This window comes from Equus caballus, chromosome 3 (genome assembly GCF_041296265.1).
Source record: "Equus caballus isolate H_3958 breed thoroughbred chromosome 3, TB-T2T, whole genome shotgun sequence".
NCBI lineage: Eukaryota > Metazoa > Chordata > Mammalia > Perissodactyla > Equidae > Equus > Equus caballus.
Window position 1 is genome coordinate 105,483,018 of NC_091686.1, and position 16,457 is coordinate 105,499,474.

Sequence of the window (16,457 nt, forward strand, 5' to 3'; positions counted from 1 at the left end):
TTCAACGCCTTATTGGAAACTTCTTACTTCTCCCCCAACAAAATTTAGCACTCATTTAGTGCCTTATTTGAAACACTGTACTAATAATTTTAGCAGTCATGCCAGTACCATATAAAAATGAATTCAAATAATTGTTAATGATGATGAAGGCAACGAAGTATTTTTAAAAGCTTGCTATACTTTATAGACTATAAAAGATTATATTAAAGTATATTAATAAACAATAATATATTAATACAAATTATAATATTAACAAAACATTAAACAAATATATTAAAACTAGCAGTCTAAAATAAAACTAATATATTTGAATAAAAATGCATTCTAAAGAAACCTATACCTTGGATGTGCAAGAATTGCAGTGCTCACAGTGTTGATTCTCTAGGGAAACATATCGTTGACACAGAGGGCAAAATCTAAGGAGGAAAGAAAGACATGGAGAATCAAGGGCATATATTTATTGAGATTCACAGCGTAGATAAAAGTTCACAAGGCACTTGTTACAAAAATTGGGTGTAATCCGAATTCAATTCAATATAAAATTATGGGCCAAATTTAAAAGTAACAGAAGAACTACATGAGTCAAAGGCATTTTAATGTTAGATATATGGAACTTTATTTCCAGTGACTCGTGTATTTCAAGGTCCCACTAGAATCTTACCTGTACCCTTCTTCGATAGGAAGGATTATTTTGTTGGGTGGAATATTGGTGAAAATACGCACAGGAGACTGTTTCCGACCTGTTTTTCCATGTTTATAAAGTGCATGATTATCATAATCCACCTAGAAAGTTAAAAAAAAATTTAAAAAGAAAGTTTAATCAAATGAGTCAACATTCGTTAAGATTCTTTAAGCAATAATGAATAAGCTGATGCAAAGACAGAAGTTAAACCCAAGTATTTAATAAGAAATTCTTAAAAGCAAGAGTTTACTTATTAATCAACAGCCTCAGAGAAGCTCTATGGCAGTGAAATTTCATTATAAAAAAGGTAAAATTTGTTATGACAAATTCATGTTGCCTAGTATTAAGAGAACAACTCTAATCTTTTATTCAATACAACAGACTTTACAAGAACAGCTATTATGTAATTAAGAATTGAGCTTTTGGCAATAAAAAATTCCGCCTTTGAAGATATGCACCGGCTTGGTTGGAGCTTTTCATTTCGTGTGTGTGAAATTCACTACCCGTCAGTTTCCAGCTCACCCAGTCTCAGTACAGCCTCAGCATAGCCTCCACCAGCCACCGTTTCACAGAGCACAGGCTTGGGAGCCAGACAGTGGTTCTGCCACTCACTTGTTATGTTACCTGAGGCAAATTTGTATAATCTTCAACTGGAAAAGGAGGTTGCTGATACTTACCTCAGAGCTGCTGTGAAGGTTAAATGAGAGAACGAATATAAACACTGAGTTCAGAACCTGGCATATGATAGAGATAGACAGAAAGCTGGAGGTGATAAGAGAGATTCATAAGTATAGTTGTTCTCCCCATAATGACCAGTAATCAAACATTTACCTCTCTCCTCAAGATCCCTAACTCAGCTTTCAGTTTCAGCAGATTACCTTGAAAGTAAACTGAAGCTAACAACGTGATTTCCTTTATTTAGCTTCTCGCTCCCATCTCCTCCAACCTCTCTATTATCCATACACATTCTCAATTTGTTTTTAAACCTGCTATGAATGCACCTGGCCACTAAGTCCATCTTCCTTTAGATCAGTACTTCTCAAAGTTCAGTGTCTGGATCAGCAATATCAGCATCACCTGGGATCTTATTAGAAAGGCAAATTCTCGCCCCACCTAGGACCAAATAAAACAGAGACTCTGGGAGTGGGGCCCAGCAATCTGCATTTTTAACAAGCCCTCCTGGTAGACTGAAGCTTGAGAACCACTTCTTTAGATCATCCACAAGAATACCATGAGATTTTTAGGAGGTCAAGACAGGTAGATCCCAACTTTCAAATAAGTTGTAATGAATTGTTTAGATTCTAAACAAGAATACACTTAGGAATTTACAAAAGAAGTGGCTTGCAAGCTAGCTATTTAATAAGCAAATCACAAAAATGTAAGGCATTAATGACAATGGAAGAGAGGCCTTTGATGGGAGATTCCTGATCTCTCTCTACGGCCCTGCCAATGCCTGCTAGATTTACGGGTGAACAAAGTTAGGACGCTTCAGCAGCGGGGGAAAATAGGCACAGATGAGGAGACCCAGCTACAGGGACAGCGTGAAAAAAACCCGAAGGGCTTCGGGCCTGACGGTGGAAAAGCTGGTGCGGGCCCACAGCTGGCAACACAGAAGTGTGATATCACACAAACAAAGGAGGAAGTTAGATCACACTTGCAGCCTTGCCTTCAGGTCACTACGTTTTATGAGAGACATTGATAAAACCAGTTCATTTCTACTGAAAGCACAGGGAACAAATAAGATTTATACTCTAACATACTGGGAGTGTTTATTCAGAAAAGAGAAGACTGGGAGGATCTGATAGCTATTTTATAACTGAAGGGGTGTCATGTGGAATAGAAATTAGACATCTTTTATTACTTCGAAGAAAAGAAGTAGGACCAATGGTTAGAAGTTAATAGACAACATATTTTATCTCAATATGAGAAAATTTTCTAACGATTAGAGCTATTAAATAAATTGAGTTGCCTTGTAAGGCTGTAGGACTTTGCTCACTGAAAGCATTGCAGTGAAAGGCTAGACAGACTGCTTGTCATGAATTTAGTGGGAAGGAGGATTACACTGGGAAGTTAGCCGACGTTATCTCTATGTTTCTTTCCAACTTTACAATTCTATGAATGTACGTTACCTGCTAGAAGCTACCATACAAAAGTAGATTTTACTTCAAAATCACCTTAAGCACATTAAGTACTTTTCTTTTAAAATGATTTAAATTGATAATTTTTCCCTAATGCACTCCTCTATGTACTCAATAAATATATGGCACCTTAATAAATTCAACAAAGATATTTTGAACATTTACAAGTGTCAGAAGAGAAAAAATTCTTCCCAAGAGAATCTTATGAAGATTTTCAAATGTTGGAAAAGAACATCTTAGAAAGATTTCTAGTAAATAGAATATTCCATGCAATATAATAGATAGCAGATGGAAGAGAGGAAAAAAAGAACAATTTCTTTATGGTTACCCAAGGAGTCAGAGAATGCATGTGTCAGGAAGGTGGTTGATTGCTTGATTTTGCATAACCTAATTGAGATTATTATTATTTTTAAATGCGGGTTTGTTGTGCTAATTAACTATAAACATATGGTATGTAAAACGCATGCTGCTAGGGTAAATTAATGTACCTCTAACATACATCCATATTTCATAGCTTCATCCACACAAATAAACCTCCTATGGAAGTGCTGTAAAGCAAACACAATTTTGCAAATTGCATATCACTAGTGGTAGAGCTGATACACCATTTTCCCATCATTATCCCTGACATTTCACTCACAATGATGATGAGAGGCATTTTCAAATAGAAAATTTCTCCCATGGAACTGATTAATGTGATGAAGTACTGTATAGAAATGAGGGAAAGCACAAAATCTCTGCAATTCCTAACTTTTAATTTTATCTGTACGCAAATTTCTTCTGTAACATGCGACTGAAACTAGTTATATGGAAACCAAGACATTCAAGTCAACAAACACTTATTTTGCACCTACTATGCACCAGGCATCATGCCGGAAAACAAAGACTAAATAAAACAGAGTATCTGTACTTTCGTAACTCCCTAAGGATTGTGTTCTCTTTAATTTCAGTATATTCAAAAGATCTTAAGCAAACTCTTCAGCTCCATAGCCAACATCGACCACAAGATCTTTGAGTCATGTTCTCCATATCCCATGAAACCTCTTATTTAAAATTATTATATATATATATATGTTATTCCTCTTGTCACTCCAAACCCATTAAATATCTTATGTTTATTATATATTGAGTTTTAAGTAGTCCAGTTGCCATCCTGTAATTTATAATTACTTCTCAGAAATTCCTGTCAAAATATCTTCATTTCTGAATGTGAAACCAGCCTTGAAAAACACAGGTTCTATACAAGATGATTTTTAAAAAGACAGCTTTAAAAAAAGGCAGAGCTCAGGGCTGGCCCGGTGGTGTAGTGGTTAAGTTCGTGTGCTCTGCTTTGGTGGCCTGAGGTTCGCAGGTTCGGATCCTGGGCACAGACCTAGCACCACTTGTCAGGCCACGCTGTGGCAGCATCCCACATAAAATAGAGGTAGATTGGCACAGATGTTAGCTCAAAGCCAATCTTCCTCACAAAAAAAACCCCAAAAAACAGAGCTCTACTTTTAACAATCCAGACAAATGTCCCAGATTAAGCAGAAATAAGAGATTACAGCATGTTCAAGGTAGAAGGGAACTGAGATGGTCTAGTTCAGACACGGTAAATACTGGACCTGAATGCCACCACGACTCCCTGACCTGACCCTGACCCTGCAGCAGACATCACTAATCAATCACAATAACCCTCGGCCATCGAGCCTGGTATTCTCAACAAACGCTCCAGAAAGTCACTACCAATTTATCAAGCTCAGCACTAAAAGTGAAACTCATCTGCCATCCCTTTTCTGGTTCAATCATTTTATTTTATAGGTAAGGAAACAGAGACCTGGAAAGATAAAGTGACTTCCGCCAAGATTAAACAGCCTCTAAAAGGCAGTGCGAGGACTCAAAACGTCTCCTGCCTGTAAATCAGAATTTCCTGTCATTATCACATCCTTCCTTTCCAAACTGCCCTTAATAAAACTCTTGGTTTTCTAGGTCTCTGATAAGTATTTTTTTCTGTACTCATCAAGTGCTTTATCACTGAAGAGCCTACATAATTTATATTTTATGAGGATTTGCAGCATTTCCGCCTTCCTCTTACCTGAAAAGTATTTCACAAAAAAGGGATTTAGTGATTTTGGTTTTTTTACTGCATTGTGGCATGGGGGCTTATAATCATCTTAGGCAATGTCAGAAAGAAGGCCCAATCAAGGTCTGCGGGAGAAGATCTGTAAGGAGGAGAGCAGTCTTTCAAATTTTTCATTTGATGAAAGTGCTAATATAAAAGGAAAAAAAGACTGCAAAATGAGGTTCAAGAAAGAAAAAGGCTCAGAAAAGATAATAGTAAGTCCAGAGAAATTTTCAAAAAAAATAGTAGAAAAATCCTCAAAGGGGAGGGACAACAAATAAGGTTAATACATACGCTAGGAGATGCGCGTAATCGGTTTCTCCTACTGAGCAGGTAACGGGCAGTAGTGTTCTTATCTTCAGGAGGAGTCATAAAAACAAAGGTTTGTTTCATTTTACAGATTTTATTCTAATTTTTCTTTTCAAAGGTTTTTCTCTTTATTAAGTCTTTGTAAGAATTAATATTTATAAGACATATTTATTAAGTCTTTCTCTTTACTCAGTCTCTTTATAAAGTCTTTTCTCTTTATTGAAAAGACTGATTTTCACCCTGATATGCATGGGTGAAGTAGAACCTTTTTTCACCAATACACTGAACTGTATAATTATTTCCAATAAGCTTGGACTTTGGAACTATTTCTCAAAACTGAAACTCCAATATTTCTACACGCTCTTTCCGAGTAGCACAGGCTGTCTACACAAACGATAATTGGTTACTCCACGTTAACTCTCTCAGCTGCTTTATTCTGGATCTGCCTTCTTTCTCCTCCTCACTGTTTCAAACTCTTGCCCACAGTGAAAACTCATCTCTAAATGTGGACAGTTTTCTGAGGGACCTTGTGTTCTGCAATTTTAATGTCTCAGATACTGTACGAAAAAAGGACCTGAAGAGGCGTTTTACCCCCACCCTGCAACTATCTGAATGATGACAATACAGCGATGGTGACCACGATGCTGAGAGCAATAACCTTTCCTCCACATTGCTGTGTGTCAGGGCCCAGGCTAAGCCTGTTTAATATATTCTCTCATATAATGCTTGAAACCTTATGAGTTAGATATATTATTACTATGTTCATTTAACAGGTAAGATGAGCTTCAGAGAGTTAGATAAAATGTGTAGGCCTAGCTACTAAGTGGCAGAACCAGGATTAAAACTCAGTTCAACTATTGATTCAACATGTACAGAGCACCTACTATGTGCCAAGCATGGTACTAGGTAATTATTCACTGTCAAGGGCAGCGGGTGCTCCTGGAAACCAGCACTAGTTTACTTAGTTAACATCTTTGGGATATGTCAGCTCTCTCTGTACTGCAAGTGTAATACTAGAAGCATCCCTCAGACAAGAAACAGAAGGCCCTTTTGGTGCCCAGAAGAGGAAAGTAAACCAGCTTTGAGAAAAATCATGATGTGGATTCTGCCTCAAGCAGAGCTCAGGAAGTCAAAGTTAAAATGGCCTGATGCTACACACTTTTGGAAAGAAACTTGTTCATATGGTTCAATAGCCATAAAAATTTAAATTTGATAATGTAATTTCTGGAAGTCTATTTTAGTTTTGGGAATTTATTTTAAAGAAGTTATGTAAAACATGGAAAAATTATATGAATAAAAGATGTTTATGGCAGTGCTATTTATAGTACCTTAAAGGTGGAAGCAACCTGTAAGTCCAGAAAGAAGAAAATGATAACAAAGCCTGTCAATGAAATGATTTAAAGTTATTAAAAGCATAAAGACTATGTAGCTACCTTTAAAAATGTACACTTATATAAGACACAGTAAAGAAAGTAAAATTCAAATTCATCCTCTATGATTACCAATACGTAAAACTGTTTCTAAAAAGACTGGAAGTGAATACTTCAAAATTATAATATTGCTATTTGGGGTGGAACCACAGGTAGGGTCTGTCCTCTCACTTTTGGTAACACTGTCTCTTTCAGAATTTCTAAATAATTTTCATAGTGGTCTATGTATTCAAGATCAGAAAGATTAGAACTAAGTGCTAGGAACAACTAGCGAAGACATTTACAGTTTTGAGCTGAAAAGTCTTAATCAGAGGCTAGCCAACTGCTCAGAAAACTCAAAACGCAAATAGCAAAATATAATTACAAAAGAGGAAGCAGTGCCCATCTGGTGACCACACATAGTGATGACAACAATGGGGTTAACTTCAGAACCCTGGGAGATGAATACAGGAAAGTGGACATTAAAGCAGAAACATGAGTTGAGGGCAGGGTGGAGCCACCACAGCCACTGGTGTCTATTCTCATCGAAGGCAGGTTCCCAGGGCCGTGGGCAGAGATGCAAAGGAGGTCTAGTCAATTCCACCCTGGATGAGCATACTCACACTAACAAGCAGACCTCAGCATCTCTGCTTCTGTGACACCCCACGACCTTGGGAACATGTCCCCTTAGAGCTCCTGCCATCCTCTGAGTGGCAGAGTAAAGTGTATATGGCATTCCACCAACCAGAAAAGGCGATTTACTCCTCTACAACCTTGAACAGAGAAAACCCATGTTCATAATGACCCTGGGGTGCTGCGAAACCTTCTGGTGATGATAAAAGATTAGATCAGTTGGTCTAAAACCCAGCTGCACATCAGAATCACCTAGGAAGCTTAGTAAAATATTTTTCTCCTTGGGATTTTACCCTCTGATTTTGATTTAGTAGGTTTATTTTGGTACCCAAGAGTCTATATTTTTAACAAGCACCCAACAGATTACAGACATTTAGGAACCACTGGACTAAGCTACACAATGCATAATTTTAGTGTTTAATACAGCTTATAGTCTTTTCATTTACTTAAATAAATGGCTAGTCTTATCAGAATATTTAAGCAGAATATACATTCCCCAACCATGCCAGAAAACAGAATATTTACTATACCTGATAATCCAGCATGCAGAAACTTGGAAAGAACTGACAAATTCGGGATTCAAAAAAATAGGGGAAAATCCAGAAAATGGGTAGTTCTTTGTGACTGTTATCTAATGAACCACAAAAAAGGGGAAAGAAAATGAGAAACTGATATTAAAGAAAAAATAAAACAGATATCTATAACTGGAAAATTTCTGCTAATGGAAGAAAATGAAATCATTCAAAACATCTAAATCACACAAAAAAAGAGAATGTTTACCAGAGTGCCATTTATAACATGATCTTTCCCAAAAGTCAATGGAAACTTTTATATATAAAGGTTCTTTTATATCTAAAGACAGCTACAAAGGGTATGTAAAAGTAATCCTTACATGCATATCACTATAGTCTAGTTAAAGGCAAAGATATTACCAGAAAAGTGGGAAATAAAAAAGGAGCATCACTTTGAAGCACCAAGGTAGTCATGATGTGTGGAGGGAATCCTGGACTAGAACGCAGAGGCCTTGGGTCTGATCCTAGCTCTGCCACAACTCACTATGTCCATTTTCAGGGATGAATCAATCTTTTCTTAATCATGGAAGAGTCTTAAAAACAATCTTATCAAAGTTAATTTCTATGAGAGGCAGGGGACACAGCTATTATTTATGGAGCACCTCATATCAGCTGTATACAATGCTATGTACTTTTCATATATTATCTCCTTACAATAACCCCTAGAGTTAGATATTAATAATCCCATTTTACAGATGGGGAAACTGAAGCCACATGATTTAAGTAATTTGTTCAAGTTCACGCAGCTAATAAGCGGCAGAACCAGAACTGAAGCCTACAAAGCTCTTACTGCTTCCCCAATGACACTGACTGCATCCACTCTGATAACTGAACTTAAGAACCAAAAATGAGCAGAATACTTAACACTATGAGTCATGTTTTAGATTTTGTTTGCATTCTGTCCTCAAAGCACATTATCTGTGTAGCACAATTAATAGATAAGCTTGATCAAAAATTCCTGATACACTTAGAATTTATCAACTTGCAAGCTATGGAAACTAAAAAATGAACATACCAACTAACGAGACAACTATACAAAATACTTTGAAGTCCTCAACCACTTTAAACAGAACAATAACTCCCAGCCATTAACCCACCTCCATCTATCTGGGCATCTATGTGCCAGTAATAACCACAGCTAGGCTAGCGGACATCCAATCTTCCCACTCAAATCTTGGCACAGTTTGAAGTTCTGGGCCAGCTCCTGGGTGCCCTCTTTGAGTTCTGGGCAAGACTTCAGGCACATGGAATATAAGGTCCATGAGGGCAAAGATATGTGTCTTGTTCACTACCCTATTCCAAGCACCTAAACAGTACCTAGTACACAGTGGCCACTTAGTAAATATTTATTGAATAAATGACAACAGTTCACTGCTATTCTTCATATCCTCTTATGCCTATCAAAAACAAATGTCTTACCTATGAGCAATTTTAAAAACACATGATTAGGATAATACAAAGTATATCATGATAATGAAGTTTGCCACATCATCAAATACACCTGTTTAAAAAAAAGACAAGAACCTAAGACATGTATATTTTATCAGTGCTCTGATTCACTGAGCTCTGCTAATATCTGACAGGAAGCAGATACATAGATACATGTTTACTTTGGAGTAAGTAATAAATTACACACCTTGGCTTTGACCTTCTTTCCACATAGCAATTAACTTCTTGAATGTAACAGCCAGAGGTTCAACCAAGCCACCAAAAGGAGGATCTGTCACCATAATGACTCCTTCACCTTTATCTTCCTGTAAAAATGTTCTGCATACTTCAAGGGCAGCCTGGAACAAATAAAAATTCATTTCTAAATTAGGACCAGAGGGTGACACTTCATCCTACTTGGAGGAAAATGCATTAGGCTCAGTCTCACTCTTCGTACTGAAACTTCACCCATCCTGCCACCTTGGGGTCCCTCAGTGACATGCTGAAGCCTCTCATTCAGCCCCCAAAGATGTTATCTTTGAGTTCCCTGATAGGCAGGTTTTTAAAATTGCAAATTCAAACACCATCACTATCAGAGGACTACACATTTCAAATGGTTAAATTAAACAACTAAATTTAGTAACCTAAAAGAGAGAAACTCATTACCCATGAAGACTATCTAAAAGGCTAAATTCAGGTCAGCAAACAGAAGCAGGGACTGCGCTGAGCACTGGGACACAAAGACGAATAAGAGATTCCTTTCCTCTCCGGTTTGTCCACTGCCGTGTAATCAGAGCTACAAATTACCAGTTAAACATGCACATGTTTTCGAGCATCAGGTAAATGACAAACATATTTGAACATGCACAGTAAGTAAATAAATGAACGTTCACAAATAACAAAGCTTATCCAGGCCATGAAATCATGCTATTAACACATTTTCCCAACAAATTGAAGTGTTTCTAATAATTCCAAAGTTGACATTAACCACTGTCAGGGATATTTGTCATTTTTTGCTTTGGGAGAAGTTAATAAGAGATATACCTGTCATACTAACTCGAGACTACTGACTTTGTAGCAGTTTTCAAGTACTTAGCTATAAAAGCAAATCAACACTTACAGTATACAAAATGGCATGAGATTTTAAAGTTTAATGGCATTTTAAACTTTAATAAACCTATATGTACTTTATAATAAAATATATATTGTTCTACTACTAAATCAATTTAGAAGACCCAGTTGATGAGAGAAAAATCCACAACGCCCTAATCCCTTTCCCCCAGGAGAGTCTTTATTAGCTTCCTACTGGAAGTCCTACAGAAAGGATGGTGCGTCAGGAAGGGTGGTCATCTTTCAAGTGCTGCCTGGCACTTCCTTGACCTGCCTACGCGAACAAGGACTTAAAGTACCATTGACATTATTGAAAAACCTTCAAATTCCTTAGAGTTAAAAGTAGAAAAAAAGAAAAAACAAACTATGCCTAAACTCTTAACTAAATTAAAAAAAAAAATTAAAGAATCTTTCCAGGTAAGAATCAATGGTGTAACGTCCCACATGAGTTGCTGAGGGTCCTAATGTTGACCACCTACAGAAAACAGATGTTTGATTATGCCACCAATGCTGACAGTACCTGAACTCTTTTCTTCATCTATCACTAAAAAAGTGCTTGGCATTTTAAATAGCCATCCTCTATACATCTTTTAACCCCCTTGACCATTAAGGCACATGACATGTTTTACTACCTGAAAGACTGTACTATTTGCCGTGAGGAAACCCCGTGCAGGAACTCCCGCTCTTTAATCCAGTGGCTGCGAGTGCTCCTGTGCAGTGGCAGGGCTCATATCCCCCACGCACCCTGGACACCTGCCCAGGCCCCGAGCAGATGCTTAAATACTTAGTGATTGATTAGTAGATAGTAAGTCTCTACTGAAAACCTTGACTCAGGAAGTAGGTAGGAAAAGGGCAGATAGTGAAATCCTTAAAACAATGGTTTTCTATAGATCCGTCTCTACAGCTGCAGCGCTATTTAGAGGGTGTTCCTAAAATCTAGAGAAAGGGAAGCCTGAGCTGGACAACTGTTTGCTTCTGAGAAAGATAAAGTGGAGCTCAGTCTTGGTAGCTTTTTCCAACCATTATGTTAGAAATTTATAAGGTAATTCTATAAACTTTCAATAAATGTTATATAGAATTTCCTAGAAAAAGGCTAATTACATGTTACTTTCTTAAAATATATAAAATTGCTAGCCAACCGTTAGGTATTTAAATGTAATTTTACTCTTGCCATTATTGTTCAAAATAAAAAGCAAAATCATGGTATAGGATTAACAAATAAACTAATAAGTCCTGACCCACTGCAGCAGCATCGAGCAGTAACATAACCTCAGCCACCTCCTCACCAGCATGTCGCCAGCCCTGACCAGACCCCCGAGCTCACGGTCCCACGGGTTCAAGAGGCCATCCTGGACACCTTCACACCAGTATTCCATGAGCCCACAAACTCAATATTGCCAAACTTCACTCCAGAACTTCCCTACCCTCCGTTTAGAAGAATGAAATACAAATCCGAGCCACCACCAAGTTATCTTTGACTTCTCCCCTAGTACACTTATCACCAAGTCTTCTTGTTTCATCTGGGCAACACCTACAGAATCCACTATCTTTCCTCTCTTTTTCCCACTGCCACTGCCCTAGTTGAGAAGTCCCTCATTATCTATTGTCAGGTGATTTTTCAATTCCTCGCCCTCCTTCATGCTCATGTAATCAGTTCTCAAATCCTAGTGATCATCAACCACATAAGCCCTTTGGGAAACTGTGAAATACATCTAATTCTAACTGCTATTTATTTCAATACTTGGTTTTCATGGCTATCACAGCTGAAAAATATATATCCCAATACTGATTCTGATGGAAGGAGGGCATCACTGGCTATACTCACTAAATCAGGAGACTCATTTTTCAATCCCAACCAACAATTTAGAATTTGTTTTAATTCCCTGAATGCTTAGTTTGTCAGTCTTGCTTGGTTTTCACTCCATCATTAGCTAATATCTTAAAGCACAATATATACTTAAGCATGGTTCACAATTTTTTAAAAAACTGATATATACACACATATGTATGGATATGCTTCAAGTAGTCTTGATAATTTCAAAACATTTTTGGCCAACCTCCTGTCAGGTGTGATTACTTGGGTGGTTATAGTTTCTGTTTTATAATAGGACTGAGAAAGAGCTCAAACTAGGAGTAGCAGTATCAGCTCTGCTGCGTTGTTTACTCACAGTGAAGTTATTAATATCATATTGAAAGAAGCTTTTTTTAAGCCACTATCTTTTTTTTTTAAGACTATTTTTTAGAGTAGTTTTAGGTTCATAGCAGAATTGAGAGGAAGGTACAGAGATATCCCACATGCTCCCTGCCCCCAGACGTGGAGTCTTCCCCATTATCAACATTCCCCTCCAGAGTGGTACATTTGTTACAATGATGAACCTACAATGACAAATCATTATGACTCAGAGACCACAGTTTACATTAGGGTTCACTCTTGACACTATTTTTTAAGGATTACTTTAATAAAACCATAAAATCCCTTAACCAAGACATAAAATTTATCAGAGAAACAGACACCAAACAACTAACTACAGAATGAATTACAGTAGCGTAAATCTACAAAGGAGAACTTCATCTTGTCTGGTGGTCAGGGGAGGCTGGAGAAAGTGACTTGGAACAGAGCTCTGGAGGATGAGATGAAGTTAAGAAGGCACAGAGAGAGTAGAGACAAAGGAAACAGGGTGGGCAAAAGCCCCCGTGGTGGAAGGGCCGGTTTGAGATAAAAGTCATGTGCCCTGAACACACACAGCAAAGCAGGAACAGGGAGAGGAGAAGCTGGAGAGTGCCAGGGCCCAGATCACAGAGCCATGCGGGCCTGGCTAAGAGAGTGGGTCTTTATTCAAAAAGCAGTGGAAAGTCACAAAAGAGAAATAACATGATTACTTCTAGATGCTCAATACACACTCAGTGAATGAACAAAAAGAAATATCAATAGATGGTGAACAGCCACAACTCGATCTTGACGGACTTTAGAAAAATAACGAAGGTGGTACACTTGAACTTGTTCTTCCACTAAAAGAGAAGAGATAATGATCATAATTCTTACCTTTCCATCAAAGAAGTGATGGTTAAACATGTTATAATGGCAAAAGCTATCTTCCATATAAAACTGTGAATACCTGTAAAATAATTTGTTTATTACTGGGGTTACTTGTCCAGCCACAGCTATACAATAAATAAATATAAACTAACTCTTAAAACTATGAAATCACACCTTTAATAAAATCAATTTCATCATTCTTTAGTTCTTTGAAATAAAAAATATTTTCACAAAATCTCAGGGAGTTGGTAAAAGTCAATGAATAACAAACTTAAATTATGTTCCCCAGTTTAAAAAGCCAGTAGCAAAACCAAGGAATACTCATATATAAAATACACATGTTCCTATGGGCCAGAAGATCACACATAAGCAATCAGATTACTGATAGATTATTATGCAATTTAAACTCGAGATGGGTTGGCAATTAAAATACATCTCTCATAGTCAGCAATTTTAAGAAAAATACTGAATCAACAATTCTGCTCAACAGCTGTTAATTATTTTCTTCTGTGGTTAATGAAAAAAAGTATTTAATACAGCTTTTCTTGTCCATTGCAGATTAGCTTAATAAAGTATGCTTCTTAATATAAAAGAAAAAGAACTATGTGCATTTCATATTTACTGAATTACTGCCAGGAAAGAGGGATATTTATTTACTGATCGAATCATTTTATTCTTCTAAAATACTACTTTAAAATGCAATCAGTAATGAATGAGTATCAGCTTTGGGTATTAACATTTTATAAATTTTTGCTAATTTACTAGGCAAAATTCATACCACATTATGGTTTAAATCTGCATTTACCTGATTTCTTACAAGACTGAGATTTCTTTATTCCTTAATTGTATTTGAACTGTCTATCTCTACGTTTTCCTCATTTATATATATGGGTCTTAATGTCTTCCTTGCTGATTTCTCAGTTTTTCACATATAGAAACCTCTTTGTTATCTCAATAGGATTTTGAAATTCAACAATTTTGTTATAAACAAGTCACACATGAACCACACCATCCTTGTAAGGAATACATAACCTGGTGAAAAGACTGATAAAAATCAGGCGGTTAAGTGCGCACGTTCCGCTTCTTGGCGGGCCGGGGTTCGTCAGTTCAGACCCCGGGTGCAGACATGGCCCCGCATGACAAGCCATGCTGTGGCAGGCGTCCCACACATAAAGTAGAGGAAGATGGGCACAGATGTTAGCTCAGGGCCAGTCTTCCTCAGCCAAAAAAAGAGGAGGCTTGGCAGCAGTTAGCTCAGGGCTAATCTTCCTCAAAAAGAAAAAAAATCAGGGCCACATCTTTACTTCTACCACTTCTTTAACCAAATCATGACAGCAGCATGTCTCTGCTTCCACGTATACTCTTGGTTACTGATTCCTGCCTGTAACTGAGTCACCATCTCTGATTCATCCTCTTCTGGTTCTACTGTGGTCAGGAGCACCATCTCTAGTGAGACGGTCTGGTTTCAAACTCTGGGTCTCTCACTTACGAGTTGTGGAACTTTAGTAAGCTATTTAATCTATCTGAGCCTCAATTTCTTCATCTACAAAATGGAAGAAATTAATAGTTTCTACCCGATAGGACTTGGTAAGAATAAATGAGACAATGTAGGTAAAGTGCTTAACACAAGGCCAGCTACACAGCATATACTGAAATGTTAGGTATCATTATTTTAATAAATATCAACTAAAAAGATTTATGTCTTAATGTCCCTAATATTAGGGAGTTATGTTTATGTCCAACCCAAATTTCTCCTCCTATAATCTAAGCCCGTTTCTTGTTCTGTGGAGATGGATGAACAGCTCTCCACCATTCTCAGTACAATATCTCTTAATATCATTTAAGATATTCTTAGCATATCTGCTGATTTCATAAAAAATAAATTTGCACTGAAGAAATAAACAACAGGTTTAGATAACTGAAAAATATTTAAACTATATATTGTAACCCAATGAACAATCCAAAAACTGAGACAATGTCAATTACCATTAATAAAGGTCTTCCTATTTCACTCATATTTATCTCAATACTAGTACGGTTGTAGGTCAACTATCATTTGAGCTTTTCTTCTCTCTTGCAATGTTTTGTGAATGTGAGCAAAGGAAAATACAAGCTCTTTTTAAATATATTTCTACTCCCTCTCCATTTTTTTTTATTGCTTCACCAAAACACAATGGTCACTTTTAAAAATTAAAAAAGAAAATTTTATTTACATAAAATTCAGCACAGCACACTTGTCCAAAACATTTTGGACAGCAGTGGGCAGAGCTAGAGAGAAAAAAAGCCAAGATTTTGGCTCTAAGATTCCATCAAATACAAACAAGGAAGCATAATTATTCATATTTTAAGTTATGAAAAATCACTCAACATTACCCTCTTAAAATGAAACTGGCCAGAAAGAATTATTCTCTCCATTGAATCAGGCAAACAAAACCAATCAGAAATGCAGGCACTTGAAAACTGCTCAAAAGGACATTCATTTAATTGGCCATTCATTCTCTTTAAATGAGAGTCAGTTACCAAGTGTGAAACATGCTCTACACCCAGGAAATGTAATCAAGAGCAGAATAAAATTAGTTCATGAAATGAACCTAAGAAATTCATTTTTTTGATATAACTTTATTTGGATGATAGTTTGCCAAACAGAGTTTCACGTCTCACATCTTTCATGCTAAAATTAGAGCATACAGAAATCCATCTTAGCAAATGTTAACTTCATATCCTAGACCCCCTGAAAACGATATTTATAGCACATCCACATAGAACACTGGAGTTGAAGCCATTCTCTGCAGCCTGGGACAGATCTTTCACAGGGAACAGCAAACCAAAGTCAAAGTGCCAAAACTAACAATTCACTGCTACTCTATACCAAACAGGAAGGTTTTCCAGATTTAACTGTGCTCCTTGTGAGAAATGTGAACCAACCACACGCTCCATCATACTGTAAACAAAGGCAGCAGACTGAGTTCATTCTGGCTACCGATGTGCTTCAAACCCAGCTCTCTCAACGCCCACTGCTGACCTTTTACAGAACTGAC

At 37.1% G+C, this 16,457-nt stretch overlaps 1 protein-coding gene across 2 annotated transcripts in view; it reads right to left on the bottom strand.

Moving 5' to 3' along the window:
• ZCCHC4 (zinc finger CCHC-type containing 4) overlaps window positions 1-16,457 on the bottom strand; it is a 43,056-nt gene that overhangs the window by 6,278 nt on the left and 20,321 nt on the right. For both annotated transcript variants that reach the window (XM_005608844.4, XM_001499564.6), the window contains 5 exons: window positions 13,426-13,498; window positions 9,481-9,631; window positions 7,803-7,903; window positions 662-783; window positions 341-416 (listed from right to left, as the gene is read on the bottom strand). In XM_005608844.4, coding sequence (XP_005608901.2) covers window positions 341-416; window positions 662-783; window positions 7,803-7,903; window positions 9,481-9,631; window positions 13,426-13,498 — 523 coding nt within the window. The remainder of the gene's footprint in view (window positions 1-340; window positions 417-661; window positions 784-7,802; window positions 7,904-9,480; window positions 9,632-13,425; window positions 13,499-16,457) is intronic.